This window comes from Hyperolius riggenbachi, chromosome 4 (assembly GCF_040937935.1).
Source record: "Hyperolius riggenbachi isolate aHypRig1 chromosome 4, aHypRig1.pri, whole genome shotgun sequence".
Classification (NCBI taxonomy): domain Eukaryota; kingdom Metazoa; phylum Chordata; class Amphibia; order Anura; family Hyperoliidae; genus Hyperolius; species Hyperolius riggenbachi.
Window position 1 is genome coordinate 263622180 of NC_090649.1, and position 26734 is coordinate 263648913.

Sequence of the window (26734 nt, forward strand, 5' to 3'; positions counted from 1 at the left end):
CTCCATTTTAAAAATGGCCATTACCCCCTAACATCTTCCTGGTCAGCACACTGATAAACTGTAAAATCGCCCACTTGAGCCATAGGGAAACATGGACACTACCTTGCACATCCAGTTATAACTGACAGCTGCTGATATATAACTGACAGCAACTGGTATATTTCAGTTCTGACAAAATATTGTCAGAACTGGAAGGGATCACTGTAAGAAGAAAATAGTTAGTTTCTTAGAGGAAATGACTATTAGGTTAGTATGTAATATTAATTTGAGCTACGTCATGTGTTTATTTTAAATAATTTTCCTCGCTTCAGGTTCCCTTTAAGCAGACTAGCAGAATTAGTTAGTGGTATCAATACTGAGGAAAGCAACGATAGCTAGGTATGGGGGAAGGTTAATGGTAACTACAGACATTGGTGGGAGGGTGTTAGGCATAGGTAGAGTAGGGGGATAACATTAGACGTAGGTAGGGGAGAGGTAATGTTAGAGTTAGGTTAGGGTAAAACAGAAGTTTGACGTCTTAAAACAGAAGGTATTTGCAATTATTCAGGTTGGAGTGAGCTCTGAGGTGTCCCACAATACATCACTGCTGAATATGCAAATCATCTTTGTTGTCCCTGATAGCTAAACACACCTCCAGAACTGATGGAATGCAATAATGAGACACCTTGCTGGGCCATCTGTAACTCCAGGTTCGGGTAATTGATAGTAGAAAATTGGTAAAATTACCAAAATGTCTGCTAAAAATTGCTCCTGAAATGATTTAAGAGTTAAGAATACATTTTGGTTTGTGCATGGATTCCATAATTTCTTTTTATAACTACAGTTGGATCTGGATCTAAGCTTTCACTTCAGACTACAATAATACACTGAACTGCCTCAATTTCAGTAATAAAAAAACTGTTAACATTGGGGTGTTTAAAAACTATTATATATATACTGTATATATATCCTCTGTAATAAAACCCCTGTGTTCCTGCGTCACGCTGTCCCTGTGTAGCTGGGTCAGTGCTTTTTGCTACTGCGCATGTGCGCAGCACGGACCCAGACAGCAGTTGGAACTGGAGGACGGGGCCAGTTAACCTGGGCAGGCGTGTGCGTGGGCAGACGGGCGCATGTGCACGAGCGGAGAATGCGCGCTTCGGTGTGGCGGGTGCATGCATGCGCGCGCGAAGTAAAAAAAAAAAAAAAAAGACCAAGAGCCTGCTTTTTAAAGATGGTGGCTCTTACTCAATTAACTTTTTCACCTGAGCATCCTCAGGAGATCATATTTCATCTTCTCTTTAAAATAAAAAAATACTTTCATAAAGGTATTGTTCTTGCTTGCTAGTGGTTTGAAAGGCATTTTATTGACAAGGTGTGAAATATCGCCTAGGAGAAAACTCAGGAGAAAGTGTTAATTTCAAATGGGCTGCTGTCATTTGTCATTTCTCTTTGTTTCAGTTAGAAAGCTAGTTAGAGCCAGGGGCGTTTCTAGGGTCCTTGGAGATCGGGGGCACCTGTGGGCACCAGGTGGGGAGGTATATGGCAAAAAATGGACGTGGCCATGATGTGAGTGGGCGTGGCCATGGGTGGGGCCAAATGTACATGAACTTAGCAGCGGTGTAAGCTACAGATAACGGGCCTGCCCATCGAAATATTGGATGGAGCCCCCGTCCTTTATTTAGATAATTTACAATCAATATAGGCATAGATCAAAGATGTATACGCATATACAATTTTGATTGGTCAATCACTGACCACCAATTTTACCACCCCCGTGCAGTAAGTGGGCCAACAGACAATGAATTTGATGAACAGAGCTAAAATTGGCTAATCAAAATTGTATGTGTGTACCAGGCTTTACAGCTAATACTGTACATACTGAAAGTAGCAGGGATCAGCATACAATACAGCTGGTTTACAGTAAAGGCACAGAGTAACACCTTACACTGTACACACTGGAGGTAAATCAGCACACAGTGCAGGCACTTGAGAACAGCTTATACTGTACATACTGTAGGCAGCAGAATTCAGCACACTGCAGCTAGCATGCCAAAAATATGAGGATCACGTTGTGTGGCGCGCTTATCGCGCCGCACCGAACAATGGGTGGGCCATGGACCAGAATGTAGGTGTGGTAACGGATGGAGACAAATTTACATGAACCTAGCAATGGTGGGACATTAGATTAGGACAGTGGTGGCGAACCTTTTGGAGGCAGAGTGCCAAACTGCAACCCAAAAGTCATCTTATCTATAGTCTTATCTATCGCAAAGTGGCAACAGCAATTTAAACTAAATACTGTACAAACGTTTTAACTCATACATGAACATTATGGAAAATCCAAGTTGAAAATAAACTGTGAAGATAAACAATTTCATCCATCCTACTCCTGAAAAATGTATTCAATTTTTTAGAACCTCACAGTTTTATTTTCTGTTTTAAAAAGCTAAAAAAGTAGGTTTAATGCTATTGTCTCATATGATAAGGATTCAGCTTTTCCCATAGTCTCGCAGTTAGCAATCATGTGACCCCCAACAAGACAAATTCAGCAATCATGAAGCCCCCAACAAGACAAATTCAGCAATCGTGAGGCACCCGTCATGACAAATTCAGAAATCGTGAGGCCCCCAACATGACAAATTCAGCAATCGTGAGACCCCCGACATGACAAATTCAGCAATCGTGAGGTCCCCAACATGACAAATTCAGCAATCATGAGACCTCCAACATGACAAATTCAGCAATCATGGGGCCCCCAACAAATCACAAGGCCCCCAACAAGACAAATTCAGCAATCATGAGGCCTCCAACAAATCATGAGGCCCCCAACAAGACAAATTCAGCAATCTTGAGGCCCCCAACAAATCATAAGTCTCTCAACAAGACAAATTCAGCAGTCATGAGGCACATAAATAGACAGCATTTCACATAAATAGGCAGAATGCCCCCTTAATATGGTTGCCCCCTAAGTTAGGTAGTGAGTGACAGGGACCCCCAGGTTAGCTAGTGAGTGACAGGCGCCTCCAGTTAGGTAGTGAGTGACAGGCGCCTCCAGTTAGGTAGTGAGTGACAGGGACCCCAGTTAGTGAGTGACAGGGACCCCCGATAGTGAGTGACAGGGACCCCCATTAGATAGTGAGCGACAGGGACCCCCGTTAGCTAGTGAGTGACAGGTACCCTCGTTAGCTAGTGAGTGAAAGGTACGCCCGTTAGCTAGTGAGTGACAGGGACCCCCGATAGTGAGTGACAGGGACCCCCGATAGTGAATGACAGGGACCCCCGATAGATAGTGACAGGAACCCCAGTTAGTGAGTGACAGGAACCCCAGTTAGTGAGTGACAGGGAGCCCAGTTAGTGAGTGACAGGGACCCCAGTTAGCTAGTGAGTGACAGGGACCCCAGTAGTTAGTGAGTGACAGGGACCCCCGTTAGCTAGTGAGAAACAGGGATCCCCATTAGATAGTGAGTGACAGGGACCCCCGATAGATAGTGACAGGGACCCCCGTTAGATAGTGACAGGGACCCCCGTTATATAGTGACAGGGACCCCACGTTAGTGAGTGACAGGGACCCCAGTTAGTGAGTGACATGGACCCCAGTTAGTGAGTGACAGGGACCCCAGTTAGCTAGTGAGTGACAGGGACCCCCGATAGTGAGGGACAGGGACCCCCGATAGATAGTGAGTGACAGGGATCCCCGTTAGCTAGTGAGTGGCAGGGACCCCCGATAGTGAGTGACAGGGACCCCCGATAGATAGTGAGTGACAGGGACCCCCGATAGATAGTGAGTGACAGGGACCCCCATTAGCTAGTGAGTGACAGGGACCCCCGATAGTGAGTGACAGGAACCCCCGTTAGCTAGTGAGTGACAGGGACCCCCGATAGATAGTGAGTGACAGGGACCCCCGATAGATAGTGAGTGACAGGGACCCTGATAGTGAGTAACAGGGACCCCGAAGAGATAGTGAGTGACAGGGACCCCCGTTAGCTAGTGAGTGACAGGGACCCCCGATAGATAGTGAGTGACAGGGACCCCCGATAGATAGTGAGTGACAGGGACCCCCGATAGATAGTGAGTGACAGGGACCCTGATAGTGAGTAACACGCGTTATTATGCGTAAAACCTCATTGGGTTGCACTCACGCGTATTGTTATGCGTATTCTTGCGTAAAGATACTGAATGACTATTAAAGTGTAGAGATGCACATATTTAACCTTTTAAGAACTAAATAGCAACAAGTATACTAAACTCAGCAATCATCTTAAGAGATACTAGCCATTGATTTATAAGGGAAAGTTATTATACACTGTTTATGTATAACTGAAACTGAATGTATATTTGAAAAATCAACAGTATATTTCTCATTGGACTGCTGTAATGTAAAAAGTAAGTTTATTTTTATATTGTTTTAATATGTCTTGGCATATTGTTAAAACATTTTTGGAAATTCCAATAAAAAATATTGAAAATGATAGTGAGTAACAGGGACCCCCAATAGATAGTGAGTGACAGGGACCCCCGTTAGCTAGTGAGTGACAGGGACCCCCGATAGATAGTGAGTGACAGGGACCCCCGATAGATAGTGAGTGACAGGGACCCCCGTTAGCTAGTGAGTGACAGGGACCCCCGTTAGCTAGTGAGTGACAGGGACCCCCGATAGTGAGTGACAGGGACCCCCAATAGATAGTGAGTGACGGCGACCCCCGTTAGCTAGTGAGTGACAGGGACCCCCGTTAGCTAGTGAGTGACAGGGACCCCCGTTAGCTAGTGAGTGACAGGGACCCCCGATAGTGAGTGACAGGGACCCCCGTTAGCTAGTGAGTGACAGGCGCGCCCCCCCCCTCCCTTACCTCACAGCCAGCAGACCTCGATCAGCGCCGCGGGCCACCCGACCAGATAGAGCGGGCGCCGGACGCACCACGCTGTATATGCGGAAGTGATGTCACGTCCGCATATCAGCGGTGTACACTAGGTCCTAGCGCCCGCTGTATCTGGTTGCCGCTGATCGAGGTCTGAAGCTCTGGCGCGGGGACAGCTGGGGGGGGGGGGGGGGGGCAGCGGCGACCAGGAGGGGACAGCGGGCAGTGCCGGGCACCCCTGGGGAAGAGATCCGGGGCACCCCAGGGACAGATTGGGGGCACGTGCCCCCCAAAATAGGGCTAGCGACGCCCCTGGTTAGAGCCAATCTATATATAGCTTCAACTGTCCTTTTGCTATTTGGTTCCTGCAGTATTTGCTCTATGTCTATGTGTAATAGATTAGCAAATAGGTAGTAGGTCATAATCTCTCAAGTACAGCACATGACTTCTGTATTTATATACATATGAGGAGGAGTAAGGTATGTCTAGTTATAGAATGATTAATTCAATTTTAGTAAATTTTATCATCTGCCTATTTTCAGAAAAAAAAAGTTTCTTCCCCACTTTAGCCAGTGTGGCATCATGGTTTGGTAGGATTATATTGCATGTGCATACTTTAAGAGTAATATACTACAGAAAACAAATGTGCTGTACATTGAGAAGGCAGTGATGGGGGGGGGAGGGGATGGAAGAGCAGAAACACCTACTTAGTGCATCCATTACTATGGTGCCCCCATTTGTTGCTCCCTAGTGTCCTTCATTAGTTACTCCCTCATTATGCTTACCCTCATTAGTTACTCCCTCATTAGGTACCCGCCTAATTTGAGTGCTCTCCATTAGAGCTCTATATTATACTGCATCACTCATAGTACACACACACACACACACACACACACACACACACACACACACACACACACACACACACACACACACACACACACAGACACACACACACACTCTCTCTCTCTCTCTCACACACACACACACACACACACACACACACACACACACACACACACACACACACACACACACTCACACACACACAGACAGACACACACACACACACACACACACACAGACACACAGACACACGCACACAAACACACACACAGACAGACACACACACACACACACACACACACACACACACACACACACACACACACACACACTGTACACACACACAGACAGACACACAGACAGACAGACACACACACACACACACACACACACACACACACAGACACACACACAGACACACACACACACACACACACACACACACGCACGCACGCACGCACACACACAGACACACACACACACACACACACACACACACACACACACACACACACACACACACATACACACACACACACACACACATACACACACACACACACACACACAGACACACACACACACACACACACACACGCACGCATGCACGCACGCACACACACAGACACAGACACAGACACACACACACACACACACACACACACACACACACATACACACACACACACACACACACACATACACACACACACACACACACACACACACACACACACTACACTCCTGTATTTCTCAGCATTGAGAACGCCATTTATCCTAACTAATCTCCAACTCCATCTGACAAACATTGAGGAACCTGCAGACACTCATTGTTGTACTGCTCTCCAGCCCTTTGATGCACACACTGCCTTCTGCTGCTGCCAAATATTTCAAATTTTGACTCATCAGTCCAGAGCACCTGCTGCCATTTTTTTCTGCACCACAGTTCCTAGGTTTACGTGTATACTTGAATTGCTTGGCCTTATTTACACGTTGGAGGTATGGCTTTTTGGTTTTAAATCTACCAAGAAGTCCACTTCTGGCCAGACTTCTCTGGACAGTAGATGGGTGTACCTGGGTCCCACGTGTTTCTGACATTTTGGAGCTAATGGCACTGCTGGACATCTTACGATTTCGTAGGGTAATAAGCTTGATGTGTCTTTCATCTGCTGCACTAAATTTCCTTTGTGCTTCATCAAAAGAGCTACCTATGAGAGTTGATGCTGGTTTGAAGGCAGAAGGTAGTAACACCAAATATTGATTTGATTAAGATTATACTTTTGTTCACTCACTTTTAATTTTGTAAATTGATAACAATAAACAATCATTATTAATATTTCTGAAAGCATTCTTTGTTTACAGCATTTTTTCACACCTGCCTAAAACTTTTGTATAGTACTGTGTGTTTTATAGTACTGTGTAATTATTATTTATATAGAGCCAACATCATCTGCAGCACCTCACAGAGTATATAGTTATGTCATTAACTGTCCCTCAGAGGGGCTCACAATATAATCCCTACCATAGTCATATGTCCATTTTAGGGGGAAGCCAATTAACTTATCTGCACTTTTTGGGATGTGGGAGGAAACCAGTGCGCCTGGAGAAAAACTCATGCAGACAAAGGAAGAAGATACAATCTCCTTGCAAATAGGCTGGGTTTCAAACCAGGGACCCAGCACCGCAAGGCGAAAGGGCTATTCACTATGCCACCTTACAGCCCAGAATGGAAGCTAGTGAGAAATACAAGAGAACATAGAATGTAAAATGGAATACAATAGAAGATAGATTGTAGCACAGAAGGAATAGATAGTAGAATACATTTAGAAAAAGATAAAAATAGGTTATGGCATGTACAGAGGATGAAACTGAAAACATTGAATTTCAAATAAAAAAAGAGGAGAATTTAGAATAGAAAATACAATATAATGTAGAATGGTAAAAGAAAATTATATAGAACTGTCAACAGAATATAGAACAGAATGGAAGAACATAGCAACATGTAGAATATAACACAGTATTATATATACAATAGAGCATAGACTAGAATAAAATACAGAAAAAATAACCAGAATATTGAATATAATAGAATATAGAGAGGTGAAGAGAATATAAGTAGAACAAAACAACACATACATAGACTATAATTAAAAATATGCAATGAAATATACAAAAGAGTATATATAATCATGATAGGTATTTACCATTATAACCTTAGAGCAGTTATCCAGAGCCTTTCGTCAGAATCTTTGATTAAGCTACCAGCTGAAACCTGAGTGGTGGAAACACGGTGTTCCACTTTAGCTCCAGTCTTCATTGCACCTGTCCTGATAAATCTTCTACACAGAGTAGAACAAAATATAGAATGGAGAAGTAAACATAGAACAGAAAAATAAATATGCAATAGAGAGACATGGTTTGAAATACAGAATATAATGTGGAACAAAACAGATTGCAGAATAAAATATACAATAAAGACTAAAAATAAATATGCCCTGGATAATAGAATATTGAATGATAAGAAGAATACAGAATGGAGAAAATCATGCTTAAAAGTGGTTGCAAGATGGCATCGTGTCAACTCGTTTCAAGTGTTTAAGCACAGATTTCCAGTTCCTGCTTCGTGAACTCATCTTCTACTCAGTAATAAAATAAACAAAACCCCTGTGTCTGGCATCAGTCCTGGCATAGGACGAATGCCTGCCTGTACTGTTGCTAAATCAAAGTATTCAAAGTCTGTACTCCAAATACTTTGAATGGTGACCGTGGCCGGGCCCAATCCTTCTGCAGGATTAAATAATCTCACAGTGCAGGGGCGTACTCCTACGTAGAGATGTCCCGAATGGTTCATACTCGAACTTATTTGCGCGAACAATGCGGGCATCAAATCGTGAACTTTATGCAGGTTCGACCCGCCCACTATACTACATCATTTGGCTAAACTTTGACGCTCTACATCACAGTCAGCACAGACGCATTGCAGCCAATCAGGCTGCACTCCCTCCTGGAGCCCCCCACCCTTATATAAGGCAACAGCATTAGCCATTGTCTCACTCTGTGTGCTGCTGTGCTGTATTAGTGAGAGAAGGGTGAGACATTGGAGAGATAGGGAAAGTGATAGTTAGGAGGTCTGTTAGCTTGCCCTTTGCTGATATTTGTTGCTGAAAAGCACCCCCCAAAACAGCTCTTTTGAGAGCTAATGTTCTTGTGATTTTATTTTTTTTGTGTGGCCCACTGACACTGCATATACAGCCCTGTCTGTCACAGCTGGCCCTAGCTAATTGATATACTGTGCCAGGCCCAGCACATTCAGTGCCTAGTGTGACTGCTGCACATTGTATTCTAATGCCAGTCCATGCATACCTTTCACTGCACCTGTGAGACCAACCGCACGTTGTTTTATATACCAGTCCGTGCATACCTTTTCACTGCACCTGTGCGACCACACGCTGTTTTATATACCAGTCCGTGCATACCTTTCACTGCACCTGTGCGACCGCACGCTGTTTTATATAGCAGTCACTGCATACATTTCACTGAATCTGTGTGACCGCACGCTGTTTTATATACCAGACACTACATACCTTTCACTGCACCTGTGTGACTGCACATTGTATTAGTCAAGTCAGTGCATACCTTTCACTTCATCCCACCAAATATGGACAAAACAATAGGCAGAGGCAGATCCAGAGGCAAGCCACCCGGCAGGTCCTGCTGTCGTGATTTTGTGCAGCCCTCGACCAAAGTACAGTGTTCAGAAGAAGGCACGTGCCATCAACCTCCAATATTGTCAGGACGTAGTTGACCATTTAACACAGAACACCTGATCTTCCTCAGCTTCTGCACGGAAGCGTGACATATCTTCCTCCTCCTGCTCTGATTCTGACACCCCACCTAACACTCCGTCGGCAGCCATCATCAAAGTGCCATCATCCCAGGGCTCAGCGGTGTGGAAATTTTTTTGTGTGTCTGCCTCAGATGAGAGCAATGCCATCTGTACTCTATGCCAGTGAAAATTGAACTGGGGAAAGACCAAAACCCGTGTAGGGACAACAACCTTACGAACACACATGATGAAAAAGCACAAACTGCAATGGGATGACGGGATGACCACCTGAGGAAAAGCAGCACACAAAAGCAAAGCCACACACAGCAGTGGAAGATACCAGGCCACAATTATTTCTCAAAAAAGGCGATACCCAAACTGTACCGTGATGTTGAAAGGCAAGTGGTGTCATCTCTGGCACACAGCATTGGGTCAAGGGTCCATCTGACCACGGATGCCTGGTCTGCAAAGCAAGGTCAGGCCTGCCTGAAGACTAAGTCAGTCCCCACACACAGCTTTTCTGCCTGCAGGCCGCTTTACTGCCTTCTTTGCCACCACCAACAGGGTCCAGGACTCCAGGAGGATTCCTGAATATTTAAGGCCGCTGCTAGCAGCGGCCGCTATAATAATTTTTGTGGTGTATATACATGCCTGTCTAATAAGGCATGTACATGTGTCAATTCCCCTTCGTGATCGTTACCTTGCTGTGGAGAAGGGGCTTGCGTATCATAATGAAGCAATGACCGGCTATATGAGTGTGTTGGGGGGTACACCTGACCCAAGTTAATAAGGTTGTTGCTTCATTGTGGACAGACCAAATTCATTCAGCTAGTCACTCAGTTACTGTTGTTCTGTCATTGAGCTATCTCAGCCCTACCATATGAGCCTGAAAACCGCCATCGCCTGCACTCTCGCCATGGTGCACACCAGTCCAGCACGGCCATCACTACACAAAGAGCTGTTTGCGGTGCGTTACACAGTGAGTTTGGTCTGTCAGTGTGAAGCAGTACACTAATTACACTACCTGATTGATGAATACACACGGAAGATGTTTTAAAACACTTTATGTCTCCAATTTAGCAATGCAATGTGATTTCTTTCCTTAAAACCCTGCTGTGCGTCAAATCCGGATTTTTCCCCGTGACTTTTGGTGTGTATCCCACTCCTCCAAGCCCCCTCCAGGTGTTAGAACCCTTGAAACATCTTTTACATCACTTTTGTGGCCAGAATTAGTGTTTGTAGTTTTGAAAGTTCGCCTGCCCATTGAAGTCTATTGCGGTTCGCGATGTTTGTTGGTTCGCGAACTTTTTCACAAGTTCGCGTTCGCGGTTCATGAACCAAAATCCATGCGTTTGCGACATCTCTTCTCCTGCATGCTGTGTCTGTCTACAGTGTTGAGTTCTAGGGATATGTACTGCATCATATCACCCAACACTGGCAGCTGGCTGATGATGCCTCTCTTTTTTTTCTGGCACCACTCAATACTAAAGACTTTGGGACACACTGCTTAATTATGTATGGAGGACGCTCAGCCTAATAATTTAATGGAGGGTCACATTGCCTAGTTTTGTAAATTGGGGGTTACATAATGCCTAATTATATTATTTGGTGGTTACACAATGCCTGATTGTTGAGACTACCTGCCTAATCACGTCTTTTGGGGGTCACACAATACCTAATGGTTATATGCGAGGATGACACACTGTCTAATTATGTAAATTGTGAGTTACATATTGTCTAATTACATTATTTGAGGGCTACACACTGCCTAATTTTGGTTTCAGACTATACACTGCCTAGTTATGTTATTTGGGGGCCACATCATTTCCAATGGTTATGTGTCAGGTACTCCCTATTTATGTTATCTGAGAGGATATTCTGCCTTATTAAATTGCTTTGGAGGAAGGGGTACTTTGGTTAGTTTTTTTTTTTTTTTTGGGGGGGGGGGGGGGGGTATGCTGCCTATGTATGCTTTTTTTGAGGGACTTGCTATCTAATTATGTTGTTTAAGGGCTCGCTCTACATCATTATGTTTTTTGGAACATACTTTACCTAATTATGTTGTTGCAGGGACATGCTGACTAATTGCCTAATTATGTTGTTTGGGTATATGGTGCATAACTATGTTATTTTAGTGGATTTTATGGTGTTAAGAGGATATGCCTCTTAAAATATGCTAACATTTGGAAATGGCTGTATATATATTACATATACTGATTGCTGTCTAGTTTATGAAGAGTCAAATGGCTGTCTGTATGGAGTTTGGACCTATTTTTCTTTCTTTATTTTTTTTGGGGGGGGGGGGGGGGAGGAGGAGGGGGGACTTCATCCAGTTTTTTTTTTCTGTGAGAGTAGTGGGGTGCTACTGATTTTTATCTATATCCTTGCTAAGTTCACAGATATTATTTGGCTATATCCCCCTTATGTCTGACTCTTGACCATAACCAGGATCTTCTGCGGGCCCTTCTGGTACCACTTTTCAGTTACCGTTCAATTTTTTTTCTGACTACATTTTAGACCTTTATACTAATATCAAATGTTAAAATCCACTTCAATTTATTATTGATTAGACATTTTGTCTAATCAAGTGCCTAATTAGCCGAAACATTTGTTCATTGTATGGCTAGCTTTAGTGTCAGCAGTTTCTGGCTGTCAGTAGAACATAAGTATAAGCATCTGGAACTACTACCTTTTCTTTAAAGTGAACTTGAGATAAGGGTGGGGCACTATTTTACTTATCTGAAGCTTCCTCCATCCCCCTGTGGTCTTACAGGTCCCTCGATTTCTTCCTCTGTTGTACCACTGTGCCCCTCCAAAAGCTCGCCAGTCACGGCCTAGTGGACATGCGTTGCCCCATCTGCGTTCCTCCTCGACCATGTTCCTGGCTATGTGACCTACCACACATTTGCAGTAACCCGCTACTGGTAATTTTTTGGAGGGGCACAATGGAGTGAATCAGGAGGAATCCAAGGGACCTGTAATGCCGCGGGGGGCTGGAAGAAGCCCCAGGTAGGTATGATTGAATTTGTTCCCCCTGTCTCAGGTACACTTCAATAAATTCATGACAGTTCTTGCTGCTAATGCGGTGCACATGTCTGCAATTTTGCAAACTCCATAACCTTTCAGCAATACTCACAAAGCATTATTGTCCATATGACTATGTATACCCTGTAAAAACATTGTGGACGATGTTGGCGCTATATAAATACTAAATAATAATAATATTATGAGGGATGCATATATTTTACAACTAAAACTAGATCATTTTTTTTAGAAAACCAGACCAGGTTGCAGGGTGAGTGACTTATATTCTTTTTCATCTTGGGAAAACCTTACTAATTTAGTCCTAGCGTCAGTTTTTGGAAAATACTACATCTTTTTTGCATGATGTCAATCATCATCTACTAAAACTAAGCAAGCAGAAACCATGGCAGTTCCATTTACATGCTTTTAAGCCACACTTTATTCTGCATGTGTAAAGGTCCAGTAAGCTAAACAGCATTCAGCTATTTCCTGGCATATTTAAGCTAAAGATATACAAATGTTTCATGTTAAATGAAGCTGAAACTGCTACTTAAATTAAATGTAGCAAAGTGGCAATGTAATTACATAAGAATTTGCAAAGAAGTTAGAGAAAGCAGAGAACAGAAAATGCTCATTTTCACTAACCACCTACGAGGTATCTTCCCATGGTGTATGAGTCTATATACTTACTTTTAGGGATGATAGGGTTTCTGTTTCAGCTTAAAGTGACACTGAAGCGAAAACAAAAAACATATGATATTGATATAATGAATTGTATGGATAATTAATAGAACATTAGTAGCAAAGAACGACTCTCATATTTTTATTTTCAGGTATATAGTTTTTTTTTAATAACATTTCATCATTCTCTTATATTTGCAGCTTACAAACTATACTCTGCATTTTAAACTATGAAACAGAGCAGAACTAATGACCCTTTGAACTTCTATGCAGTGAAATCTTATCTGAAGTTTTCATTCACTGTTTCTTTGATGTATAAGTGCTTCAGAAAATAGCATTGCTCTCTGACTAAATTAGTTGGAGAGCTCAGAGACGCTCTTTTGCATAGATAACAACTGAAGTTTCTTAACTCTTCCTGTACTGGAAACAATATGAGACCCATATCTTTGCTACTAAAGTTCTATTTCATAGCTGTTGGGTTTGAAGCGAATAAGGATCTTACTGGCAGTCTCCAAGCTATTTCCACAGCTTTAGTCTCAGTGTTAGGACACAACTATAAAAAGCAAATTACTGTTTTTGTTTCAAATTCCTTCATTCATCCTAATCTTAGCTTTCACTTAGATGTCGATCTATAAAGCCTTTTTTAGGCTTTCAAAAAACAAAATAGCCATACAAGAGGCTGCAGATGAAAGCTGCCATTCGCTAACTGTACTGTGTATCAGTTCAGTTCCAGGGCAATGAATCTGAACCTACTCAGCTTTGTTGCAAAAGAGGTCATTGGTCCAGAATTGCTTTACAATGTGTAGGTCAGAGAAGCTGAGAGGATAGATTTAAACTTAACTGTGTATGCTCCTGTAAACATAAATTGTTTAAGTACAGCTTGTATATACACAGGTATATTTTGGCAATAAAAAGACACTTAAGCGCAACACAGTCCTTTCCATGGGATGACAATCCTCCTTATACAAACTCCAGGTATATAACGATTTTAACCTCCACCCCACCCAGTAGGAATACGACTCACCCTCTAGGGAGACCAACAGATTGGTCTATACACGCCTTGGGATTATTCCCTGGCCACTCCCGACCACCACGATCTTAACTGCTTCTGCAGGGTTTATCACTGGGATCCTCCTTTAGGATTATCCTCTTCTAGTCAAAGTTATGTGGATACCTCCAAAGAGATGCTCAATATAGCGTGATACTGTATGTAAAAACGTTATTGCTAAAACATATTGCACTTACAATTTCCTGACGTTTTCAAAAGCATGAGTTAGTCAGACGGGCTCTCCCCCATTTGTGTTGGCCACTGGGGGGCTGTTCCAAGTTCTTTGAGGCTGGTACCGGCTGTTGCGCGCACAGCCGCCCCACTCCTCCTTCACATTCGCTCAGATCCCCGCACTCCATTGCCACTTCCGGGTACCGCCCGACTAGTTTTGTCTGTCGACTCACCAGGAGCTGGCACCCAGAGTGGCCAAAAGTGCTTATGACGAGATGACTTCCCTCCCTTCCTGTTTCCGCCTTCCAATTGGAATGCCGCATTCTCGAGTGTCGGCCGCCCAATCAGAATGCTGCATTCTCGTGCATACACTTAATCACTGTATGCTATCATGCTCTGCGCCTTCTCCGATAATTTTAATTGCCAGTGGCCTCAATACATAGTGTACCTGAATCTAGTTTATGTCTGCCCACATCAATGCCCTCAGATCCCTACATTGCTATACCATCCCCGTACCACAATCTGGATCCATCTAGCATATACATTCTGATCAGCACCCTACACATACAATTTCAGTCCGGCCACAGGCGATCTCAGAATTTCAGCCCCACACTGGCAATATTGGTGAGAGTCCGTTTACATCAGTTTGACACATTACATCAGAATTAAAAATAGTAAAACATAAAAGTATAATAAAAAACCAGTATACACATTCTTGCATTACAATTTAAATCACATTATCAGCTACATCTCTGCCAACTACTCCATACCCCCACGTTATTCCCTCAGGAAACATACCAGATCGATGTTTATGTTCAATCTCCCCGGTCTAAATGTGCCTGCCCCCTCTTATAGATATATTTTGTCTTCTCCTGTGATATCTTTCTAACCATGTCTGTATCCCTCCACGCTGACCTTATCTTTTTCAGTGCACAAAAGGACATTAATTTAGGATCAGTGGATCACATGCATGTGTTTGTGTATAATGTGTGGGGACACTATGATTGTTTTTCCCTTTTTGTATATTCCTAGAATGCTCCCCCAGACACTTCTTAAGTTGTCTGGCCGTACTACCTATATATTGGTATCCACAAGGACACCATAAAATATAAATCACATATTTGTCATTACATGCTATAAACTGCATTATTTGGATTTTTTTCCCATTGGCAAATGACGCTACCGATTTAGTTTTAATTGGGTTGCAGTCCCTACATGCTTTGCATTTACGGCGTGGGAAGAAACCTTCCTCCTGCCATCCCTGCCTATCCCTTTGCTTTTTTTTTTTTGGGGGGGGGGGGGGGGGTGAGGTCTACACAGCTAGGTACCATTAGGTCCCTTAAATTGGGGGCCCTGCGATATATGATGAACCCTGGATGGTCAGGTATGAGGTCCCTTAGTACACGATCTGTGCCTAGTATGCCCCAGTGCTTTTTTATGATTCTTTGAAAGTACCTGTACTGTGAGTTATAATTAGTTATAACAGATAGTTGGTTCTCTTTATTCTCCTCCCTTCTACCCACACCATGAACTAAGTCCCTCCTATCCCTTTTTTTTCTATCCTTTCTATTTCTTTATCCAATTCCTCCTCTGCATACCCCCTTTTCACAAACCGATCCTTCAGAATGTTACTCTGTACCTTATAGTCCTCCTGTGTTGCACAGTTTCTCCTCATATGAAGAAACTGTCCCCTGGGTACACTTCTTATCCAATTTGGATGGTGGTTCCTATTGGTGGGTATATACCCATTTCTATCAGTAGGCTTAAAGAGGAACTGTAACGAAAAAATGTCCCCTGGGGGGTACTCACCTCAGGTGGGGGAAGCCTCCGGATCCTAATGAGGCTTCCCACACCGTCCTCCATCCCTCAGGGGTCTCGCTGCAGCCCTCCGTGCAGCGGTGACATCAATATTTACCTTCCCGGCTACTGCGCAGGCGCTCTGACGGGTGTCGGCTCCGAAGTAGGCGGAAATACCCGATCGCCGTCAGGTCTGCTCTACTGCGCAGGCGCAAGTTTCCGGCGCCTGCGCAGTAGAGCGGACCCGATGGAGATCGGGTATTTCCGTGCCGAAAGCAGCCACAGCGCCCCCGCTGGAGCCAGCAAAGGTAAATATTGAAGCTACAGTCGGCTCTGTCGCCGGCTGTTCGGAGGGCTGCAGCGAGACCCCCGTGGGACAGAGGACGGCGTGGGAAGCCTCATTAGGATCCGGAGGCTTCCCCCACCCGAGGTGAGTACCCCCCAGGGGAGGTTTTTGATTTTACAGAGTCTCTTTAAAGAAGCTTTTCTGAGATCATTTCATTACCATTTTTTATCAGTTCTAAATCCTGGAAGTGGATTTCCCTGGGATCAAATTCCACAGTGAGTGTTATATTTTGGTTATTCATATTCAGTTTAGTGATAAACATGCTCAGTCCCTCCTCCCCTCCCCCCCAAATTATAAACAAATAATCTATAAATCTTACCCATGTTTTTAGATTCCCCTTCCCCCCCATTGATAAAAGATTCTTCTCCCATAAACAGGTTCACCAAACTTGGGGCATAGCTAGCCCCCATGGCACATCCTTTATGCTGCTTATAAAACACCCCCTGGTGCCAAAAGTATTTTTTTTCCAACGCGAACCCCAATAGTTTAATTATATATTCAATCTGATCCCTGGGTATATCCCCATCCTTTTCCATATAATATCTAACTGCCTCTTTTGCCTGGTCATGTTTAATATTTGTGTACAGTGACGCTACGTCAGCTGTCACCATTAGGTCTCCATCTTCAATCTTAATATTTTCTATTACCCTTAACATGTGCTTTGTGTCCTTTAATACACATGGTAACTTAGCCACCAGGGGTTGCAGAAATTGGTCTATGTATTGGCCTAGTTTGTGGGTAACAGAGCCTGTTCAAGTGTCCAAAAGTTACATTTAATACACATATAATTAATTAATGTATTCAAGTATTACATTTGATTACATTGAAAAACAATATTAACCACTTGAGGACCGTAGGCTTAAACCCCCCTAAGGACCAGGCCATTTATTACAAAATAGACCACTGCACACAAGTGATTCCCCCCCCCCCTTTTCTGCCCACCAAAAGAGATTTCTGTTGGTGGGCTTTGATGGCTCCCAGGATGTTTATTTTTTGTTAAATATTTTTGTTATTTATTTTTAATACATTTCTGCCTTTTTTTAAATTTTACAACCCTCCCTCCCCCTGCCAGCCAATCAGTGCGATTGGCTGTCAAAGGCTTCAGCCTTTGGCAGCGGATTGCCTTTGTGCCTCTGGAGGGGACAGCCGAGTGACACTTCCCCAGTCCCCAGCACAGTGCCTTAGATCGCAGCGCTGTACACTGTTGTTAGACGGCGCGTTTCGCTCTCTAACAGTCTCCTAGCGTCGAATTGCCGCTGAGAGACTGATGGCGGAGTGGAGCTCCGTCATTCATGTAGAGATGCGCGCGCATTGGTGCGCTCGGTTACCTGCAAAACACACCCCCAGGTCTGCAGACCGATCAGCAATAGGCGGTCCTGGGGCTGCCGCTTCACCCACGCCAATTGGCGTGGAGCGGTCTTTATCAAGTTAATGTCTGGGCTAATTGTCAGGGAATCATGCCGTCGTTGACACTGGCTTCAGTTGCAATACTTTTCTTAGTCTTAGAGGGATTGAAAATGGCCCAGTCTAGCATGCGATCAGTCACTCCCTGATCTAAAATTGATCAGGTAGGACTAATACTATAATCTCTTCCACTCAATATCAGTTTGATTTCAGCAGAAAATATGATTGACAATTAGTGAACAGTGATGAGCAAAAGTGCCAATATTATTTTCTCATTAATTTCCGCAACAATAATGTTGAAGGGATACTGTCGGGGGGTCGGGGGAAAATGAGTTAAAGTTACCTGGGGCTTCTAATGGTCCCCCACAGACATCCTGTGCCCGCGCAGCCACTCACCGATGCTCCGGCCCCACCTCCGATTTACTTCTGGAATTTCAGACTTTAAAGTCTGAAAACCACTGTGCCTGCGTTGCCATGTCCTCGCTTCCCCTGATGTCACCAGGAGCGCATGGTGCAGGCACAGACCATACTGGGCCCGTGCAGTATGCTCCTGGTGCCATCAGCGGTAGTGAGGACACGGCAATGCAGGCGCAGTGGTTTTCAGACTTTAAAGTCTGAAAATCCAGAAGTGAACTAGAGGCGGGGCCGGAGCATTGGGGAGTGGCTGCGCAGGCACAGGATGTCTGTGGGGGATCATTAGAAGTCCCGGGTAACTTCAACTCATTTTGCCCTGACCCCCTTACAGTGTCCCTTCAAATTAGATTTTTGTGCGAAAACGCCATCAAAAATAAGTTTTATTTTTTTGTGTTTTTCGCACTTTTCACAAATGTTCATGGTAAAAATATAGTTGTTGTTTTTTTTTGTTTTTTTTTTGCGGTAAACTTTTCATGGTAAAAATATAATTTCCTACATTTCTGCTGTAAAATATTGATTTTTTGTGTTTTCATAAAAAATGCTAAATTACAAGAACGTTTTTTGTGAAAATTTTCTCAAAATCAAAAATAGTATATTTTATACGTAAATTTGCAAACAACACTGTTAGTGAAATTGCTAGCTTTGTATCGCTATCGCTAATTGCTTAATACAGTAGAAAAGCTATAGGCCATTGAAGCCAGCTTGACCTGGATATTATAATGTGCTTGCTGTCCAACCTTTTAATCAATAAAGTAATAAAAATGAATTAACAGTTTAAAAATCAGGCATGTTGGGTGCAATATCTCACTGGCAAATTAGATCAAAATAATTGACTCAACCAGAGGTCTAGAAACACTTATATCTATGCTAAATGTCATTTTGCCTTCTTATAGGGGCTCTATGGTGAAAAATGGTAAAATTTAAAATATGTGCAAACATAGATAAATAAGAAGTACATTTTTCCAGAGTTAAATGAGCCATAAATTACTTTTCTCCTATGTTGCTGTCACTTACAGTAGGTAGTAGTAATCTGACAGAAGCGACAGGTTTTGGCCTAGTCCATCTCTTCATGGGGGGATTCTCAGGGATTTATGTATTTCCAAAAGCACTTAGTGAATGGCAGTTGCTCTGTGACAGCAACATAGGAGGAAAGTAATTTGTGGCTCACTCTACTCTGGAAAAAACGTACTTCTTATTTGTCTGTCTGCACATATTTTAAATTTTACAATTTTTCGCCATAGTGCACCTTTAAATCAGAAGGTATTTGTGATGATTCAGCACTCAGCTGGGCAGCGTGTGTGTGTGTGTGTGGGGGGGGGGGGGGGACAAGCAGCTTGTTCTTAGATTAACAGGGGAAGGGCTGTCCCTTGCAGGAGAGGCACTCCTGCAAAACACCCCCTCTGGCATTAGGAATGCAGCTTTCCCACCTGTCAATGGCCCGGCTCTGCCTCTCCTCCACCCCTTCCACACACAGAGCCAGAGCTGTATTGTCGTGACCCCAGGGTTGCTGATTTTTTTTTAACCAATCAAAACTTGCCATTGTGGGATGCAGTGCAGTGTGTTTTTTCTTATGAAAATTTGCTCGGATTTACTTTAAGTGAGCAAGTGTCTTTTCCCACGATGCATCAACCCTGAATATGCAAATCATCTCTTTATTCCCCTGGAAGCAAGGCTGCACATCCAGAACTGCAGATGTTTATTGAGCCTGCAGCTAAAAAAATGTCCTATATCCATATGCAGAGGTGCTTGGATACCCCTAATCACAAATTCGAGTGATCATGAATTCGACTCTGCCCACTTACAAATTGACTCGTGATCACGCGTAGAAAGGGATATCTGACTCGAGTGCGGTTTTGAGTCGAATAATCGCATGTAATCACAAATCACGAGTGGTATTCGTGATTAAAAACCTGCCGACTTTAACGGTTAATAGCAAAGCCTCCTTACATGCCAGAAACACCAAATTTGCCAGAACCGTGAGAACAAGAGGAAAAAAAATGTCTCAAAAGACCTTATAGTTTTTGAGAAAATCGATTTTAAAGTTTCAAAGGAAAAAAATTATACATTTAAATGCGGTAAATACATTAACTGTCATTTACCACATTTACATGTATACTTTTTTACTTTTTCCTCTTGTTTCCACTGTTCTTCTTAACATATCTGGCAAATTTGGTGTTTCTGGCATGCAAGTCGTCTAGTTTTTAATCACGAATACCGACTTGTGATCTTGAGTAACTAGTGATCATGAGTCGGGTAATGAGTGCAATCACGAGTGCATTTTTGATCAGCATTCGTGTTCGAGAGCCAATCACTAATGCTGATTACGACCCTGTGATCGCAAAAAACGGAGTTACTCGTGTTCACAAACTCATGATGAGCATCCCTGTCCATATGATGCTTTATGTTGGTATGTAACCCTGCTCTTCCAGAACTGCTGTGGTGTCACACTGCCTTCTTCCCTATAACATTCTGGAAAACCAGTTGTTTATTCTGCTCACTACAGAACACACAACAAACATTCTGCAGTGATTCACCTTGTCAGCAGTAAAAATGTCACCGTCTGTGATAAATTTAAAAAAAAGTAAACCATGAGGCCCTCCTATCAAAATTTTACGGGGTTTGGATTTTTAAGAATATTCTGCAGTTGTCAACATTTTTAAACTCTTGCTTGGGTCCTGTCATGCAAGGATTGCTTAAAAACATATATAAAAATGTTTTAAACGCTTGCAGGGAGAAAACCGCTTGGCTAATGAAAGTGAATGGGATGGTGCACACCAGGGCGGGTCGTTTTTTCCACAAATGCAAACTCAGGGGCGGCAGCATTTTTTAGATTTCTGAGGCATTTCTGCCTCAATGTTAAAGTATAGGAAAGTGGAAAACCGCTCTGAAAAACACTAGATCAGAGCAGTTTTCCAGGCGTTTTTGTTACAGAAGCTGTTCAGTAACAGCTTTACTGTAACAATATTTGAAATGTGCTACACAAAAACGCTCCAAAAAATGCTAGGCATGTTTAGAAAACATGCCTAGAATCGCTCTGAAATCTGCTTCAAAAATCTCTAGCGGTTTGCAGATCTGCTAGAGGTTTTTGGTGTGCACTGGGCCACATACAGATATGACTATGATAGGAATTAGATTGTGAACCCCTCTGAGGAACAGCTGAGTGAAGAGCCAATACACTCTGTATAGCACCACGGAAGATGTCGGCGCTATATAAATATTTTTTTGACTGACATGAATCACAATGTAATGCTGTTTTAGGATCCTGAAAAAAATATAATTCTCAAAATGACCTGACAGAAAAAAATGTCATGTGACTCATATCTAAAAATAATCATGCACCTAAAATAAGAATGCAGAGCATTAACAAAGTCAATCAAACTCTTGGGAGCAATTATTTTTTGAAAAGTAATAAAAATAAGATGTATGGTTCCATCTTTTTAAATGTTTTCAACCAAAATCAGGAGTCATGAACTCTACATCTTACATGTTTTTTTTATTAGCAATAAGAAAATGAAAGGTCCTCGTGTATTTTATTACTGGTGTGTGTGTGTACACAGCATTGGTGAATTATGTGAACATCATCATATATATATGAAATCATCATGAAGAGAGTTCTCCCACTGAGGTGAAGAGACTCCCCTTTCTTTAATAACTTGAACTTATTTACAATGCTGATAACATTTTTGCTTGGTTGTAAAATTCTCTTCTAAACTATACTGATTGTAGCAGTATGCTATACTGGAATTTAGCCACTAGGTGTCACACCACTGTTATTAAGGATATAGTTTTATGTTGCGTTTTTCATCAGCGGGTACTACTGTGAGATCAACATACAATGCGAACTCTTTGCATTGCTTCCATACTTATTCCAGATGAGATGAACTCACACTGATAACAGCTAAAGATATCTGTTTTTATTTATTTATTTGGAAAAAAGCACAGACAAAGAAAACATTGCAATATGTGAAATTTTAAGAATTTATTGTGTTTCTGACTTGCACAACATTTATTCAACACCTTTCATAAATTCCAGGAATTCTGCAAAACATAAAAAAATAATATTATTTAAAGGCATGTAAGTTGAAAACAAATTACTTGACATGTGAAACTACAATGGCCCAGATAACAGATGAAAGGGAAAACTTGTCATTTTTACATGTAAACAATAGGCCATATAGAGAAGAAAACCACTAGGCTAGGTTCACACTGAATCTGTTACAATGTGCATGTGGAGTATTAAAACGGTTTCCAAAATTATTTTCTTCCTGTAACGCACGCATCACAAAGCATGGTACGTCTCATCATTAATTTGTAATGCAGGCATTACGTGCCTGTTGTCTAGTAGAGCAAAGCTCGATTCCCGTTATTATGATGGAACCAGAAGCACCGTGCAGCCAGTGACATAACTAAGAAGCTTGGGGCCCCAGTGTGAGTTTAACATGGGTCCCAACCACAATATTGATATGGAGCCCCAAAATCTACTTAGGACAGTTTCAATGTCAGAGAGGTGTAATCAGACAGTAGGGATGGTCGCTGGATTCCGCAGAATTATAAATTCCGCGATCCCGGTCGGAATTTGGTGATTCCGGTTCCGATGCAACGGAACGGAATTGCTATAGCTCTAAGACGAAATTTCCGCTGAAAAATATGAAATTCCGTGGAATTCAAATTTTTTTCCCCACCGAACTGATTTCTGCCTAATAAGAAGAATTTCTCCTCGATATACTTCCTCTCTTCCTCCCGGAGGGAGGAGGGTCTCATCTTCCAGGGAATTGTAGGATTTCAAAAGCCAGCTTACATACCTTGGCTGGGAATTTAACCCCGGTCTAGTGCTTGGTATGCTTGGTAGGTAGCTCTCTTCACCACTATACCACCACCAACACTACATGCTGAAGCCAGCCTAGCATGTACCATTATGATATATCCAAGAGAAAAATTAGCTTGCTTAGGGATTTGTAGGATGTCCAAAGCCAACTTACATACGTTGGCCAGGCCCAGGAATTTAACCCAGGCCTACCGCTCTGTAGGCTGCTATCCTAACCATTAGACCACCAACACAACACACTACAATGCTACATGCTGAAGCCAGCCTAGCATGTACCATTGTGATATACACAAGAGAAAAATGAGCTCTCTCTCTCTCTCTAGGACTTGATGCCATTGAACTTAATTTTCGCGTACCACAGGTTGAAAAGCCCTGCCCTAGGCCATGTTCACAGTGGCCTTTGCATTCCCTGTGACAGCAGGAATGCAACATAAGGAACTGGAACAGAGGCAGTTCATGTTATGCTTGCATCAGGTATGGTGAAGCATACAGTAAAAGAAATATATGCTCCACTCCTATTGTTAATGTGCATGTTAACTGGTAACACACTGCATGCAGTGCGTTACCATTTGCACGCTGCTGTACTGCAATGCAACAGCTGCACTGTGACTGTCGCTATAGGTGGTACATTTATGGCCAGCGTTACTAAGCAACCATTATGCAGCAAGTCTGAAGGAGGCTTAACAGTACAATCCATTTTTAAAGAGGGTCTAGATACTCTTTAAAGTGTACCTGGGATGGGGCAAAATAAAACATTTATATATATCTTGGGCTTCCTCCAATGCTCCTGGCCATGGGAGCGCAACGGGGGTGCGTGCATGTGTGCAGTATGCCCTGGACCAGAGGACTTTCCAGGACAATTTGCAGAGGCTGCAGGCAGCAGAGGATGGCAGCTAGGGAGCGATCAGGCCCCAGGTATGCATACATCTTTTTGTTTTGCCCTATCTCAGTTTCTCTTTAACTGTAAGTTTTTAAACTTTATTTTAAAGACACAGTTGGAAAACAAATTATTAAAATACAAACAACAGTCTGTGAAATTCCTGAAAAATGTCTCTTTTATCCTTTTTTCTCTCTAAGGACCATAATATTCAGCAGAACAGCATTGCTTTCCACAGAATAGCCTCAGCATCGCGGTGTGATCATAAGCTCATGGCTAGCCCCCTTTCAGCACAACAAAGAATTAAGTGGAAATATATGACTCTTCCAGCAACAAGTGCTTGGCACAGTAATACTCAAGAGAAACAAGATTTTTTTTTTAAAAAAGTGCTGTAGATTTGTTTATTTTGCTGTATGATACATGAGAAACAAAAACAGCTCATGCATTCAGTCACAGCACAAACAGTTGCTTAGCAACAAAGACATCCCTTCATGATTTGGGGAAGTAATATGTAATTATGAGTACAGAACAAAAATATGAACAAGATGAACTTATACTGCTTTTGTACCATTTTGTTCTGTTTCATATTTTCTAGATGAAGCACTGTTACAACTTAGCGTCTTAGAATAACACCAGAAACAAGCATGTGGCTAATCCTGTCAGATCTGACAATAATGTCAGAAACACCTGATCTGCATATGCTGGTTCGGGGTGTATGGCTAAAAGTAGAGGCAGTCAGGCAGAGGATCGGCAGGATAGCCAGTTAACTGGTATTATTAAATAAATATGGCAGCCTCCATATCCCTCTCATTACAGTTGTCCTTTAAGGCAAAATAAAAAATGAGTTTAACTTACCTGAGGCTTCTTGCAGTCCCCTGGACTCATCCTGTGCCCAGGATGTCCCACAAAGATGGTAGGTTGGCTCCAGTCGGTGGCTACTGTCCATGCACGGCCCTGAGCCTGATTATGCATATGCGGTCGGGAATGCTCTGCACATGGGTACTAGCGATTTCCGCTTACTGCACATGTGCAGAACGCTACCGACCGAGATAGCGTGGTGAGGATAAATGTGTCTGGCTAGCTGGAGGGACTAGGATGGATGTTGAGGGCAAAGGATGGGTCCAGGTGGCTGCCTGCAAGAAACTCCACATAAATGAATCTGCTTTTTTAAATCTTGGAAACTAGCACTTAAGCTAAGTACGCACTATGTGAGTTGCTTAAAGGACACCTAAAGTGAGAGAGATATGGAGGCTGCCATACTTATTGTCTTTTAAAAATTTCAAATTGCCTGGCTGTCCTGCTGATCCTTTGCTTCTGTTACTTTTAGCCAGAGAATTACAAACTGATCACATATTTCCCCAAGAATTTGTCCCAATATTAAATTATGTAAATACACTAATTACCTCTGCTCAGCACCAGTAACACTTTAGCCCCATACACACATTCAACAGCGGTCTTTTATGCTTTCACAACTTTTGTTGTGAAACAAGTTGAAACACCTAAAAAAAAGTATTTTGTTATTGGTCAAAGAGCTGACCGCAGAGGCCTGCTACTGACGGTCTGACCAGGGGCGGGGAGGCATCCGCATGTGCAGATAGCGGTGCGCCTCACCCCGTGTGCAGGCCAGCAAAGACATTGCAAAACATGACTGGTGTGGCTGGGACTGATAGTCCACACAGGTTCAGAATGACGCGCGCGCGCGCTGAGAGGCAGAGTTTATATGACAGCCAGAAGAAGGTCAGCTGACCAAGCTGGTCAGCTGACATCCCCACCACTTTTCATTGGTCCAGCACTTTAGGGTGGCGCTGGAGAACGCTTTAGTATATATACTGGGTGCTGGTCATTCTCTGGTTGTCTGTTGTTGCGATCACTACGTGGTAGCACTCAGGCCTTGTCTGTTTCTGTGTTCTAGCATAGTTTCCAAAGGTGTTGACATCAAGGAGTTCACACCTTAGCATTAGGAATATTGAATTGTATTATTTGTTATGACCTTCTGCCTGCCTGACTATTCCTCTGAACTCCGATCCTGTACTTTGCTATTTCTGATATCCTGTTGCCAATCTCTGCTTGTTCCTGGACTCTGTACCTGCCTCCTGATTCTGTACCTCATTATTATGATTCTCCGTTGCCTGACCCTGCCTGTTATTGGATTCCGTATCTGCCTTCTGATTCTGTACTTTATCTATCTGTGTGTTGACGACCTGGCTTAGCCGACCTCGAGAACTAGCCTTACTGTTAGAGGCAGTTCCCAGATCTGTTAGTGACACCCGCTCATTGGTGTCACTCACGCTCTGTCCTTCCCACATTCTGCTTAGCTCCTCCCCGGGAGAGTCTAGGCTTACGGAAGGAGCATACTACTGTGCAGTATTCCTTACTGCCTCTGTACCTACTCCTTAGGTACAGTCTAATGTGTTACTGTTACACCCAATCACTCACTTCTCTCTCAGGTGTCCAGAGGTTAGTAGATATATCTGATTATCGGTGATACTGCAGATCATCAATAATCGGGTATATTCTGCATTCTCGGTGATACTGCAGATCACCGGTAATCAGACCCTCTCTGTGTTACACCGATCGTTACATTATGCTACTGTTCTCGATGCCTAGCAACTGGGAGAGGTGATCAGGACACAGGA

The 26734-nt window shown here is 43.0% G+C and overlaps 1 protein-coding gene across 1 annotated transcript in view; it reads right to left on the reverse strand.

The window, feature by feature from the left end:
* Window positions 1-22360: 22360 nt before the first annotated feature.
* LOC137570711 (troponin C, slow skeletal and cardiac muscles-like) overlaps window positions 22361-26734 on the reverse strand; it is a 38437-nt gene continuing 34063 nt past the window's right edge. Inside the window, exon 6 of the mRNA XM_068279419.1 lies at window positions 22361-22434. Coding sequence (XP_068135520.1) covers window positions 22403-22434 — 32 coding nt within the window. The 3' untranslated portion in view covers window positions 22361-22402. The remainder of the gene's footprint in view (window positions 22435-26734) is intronic.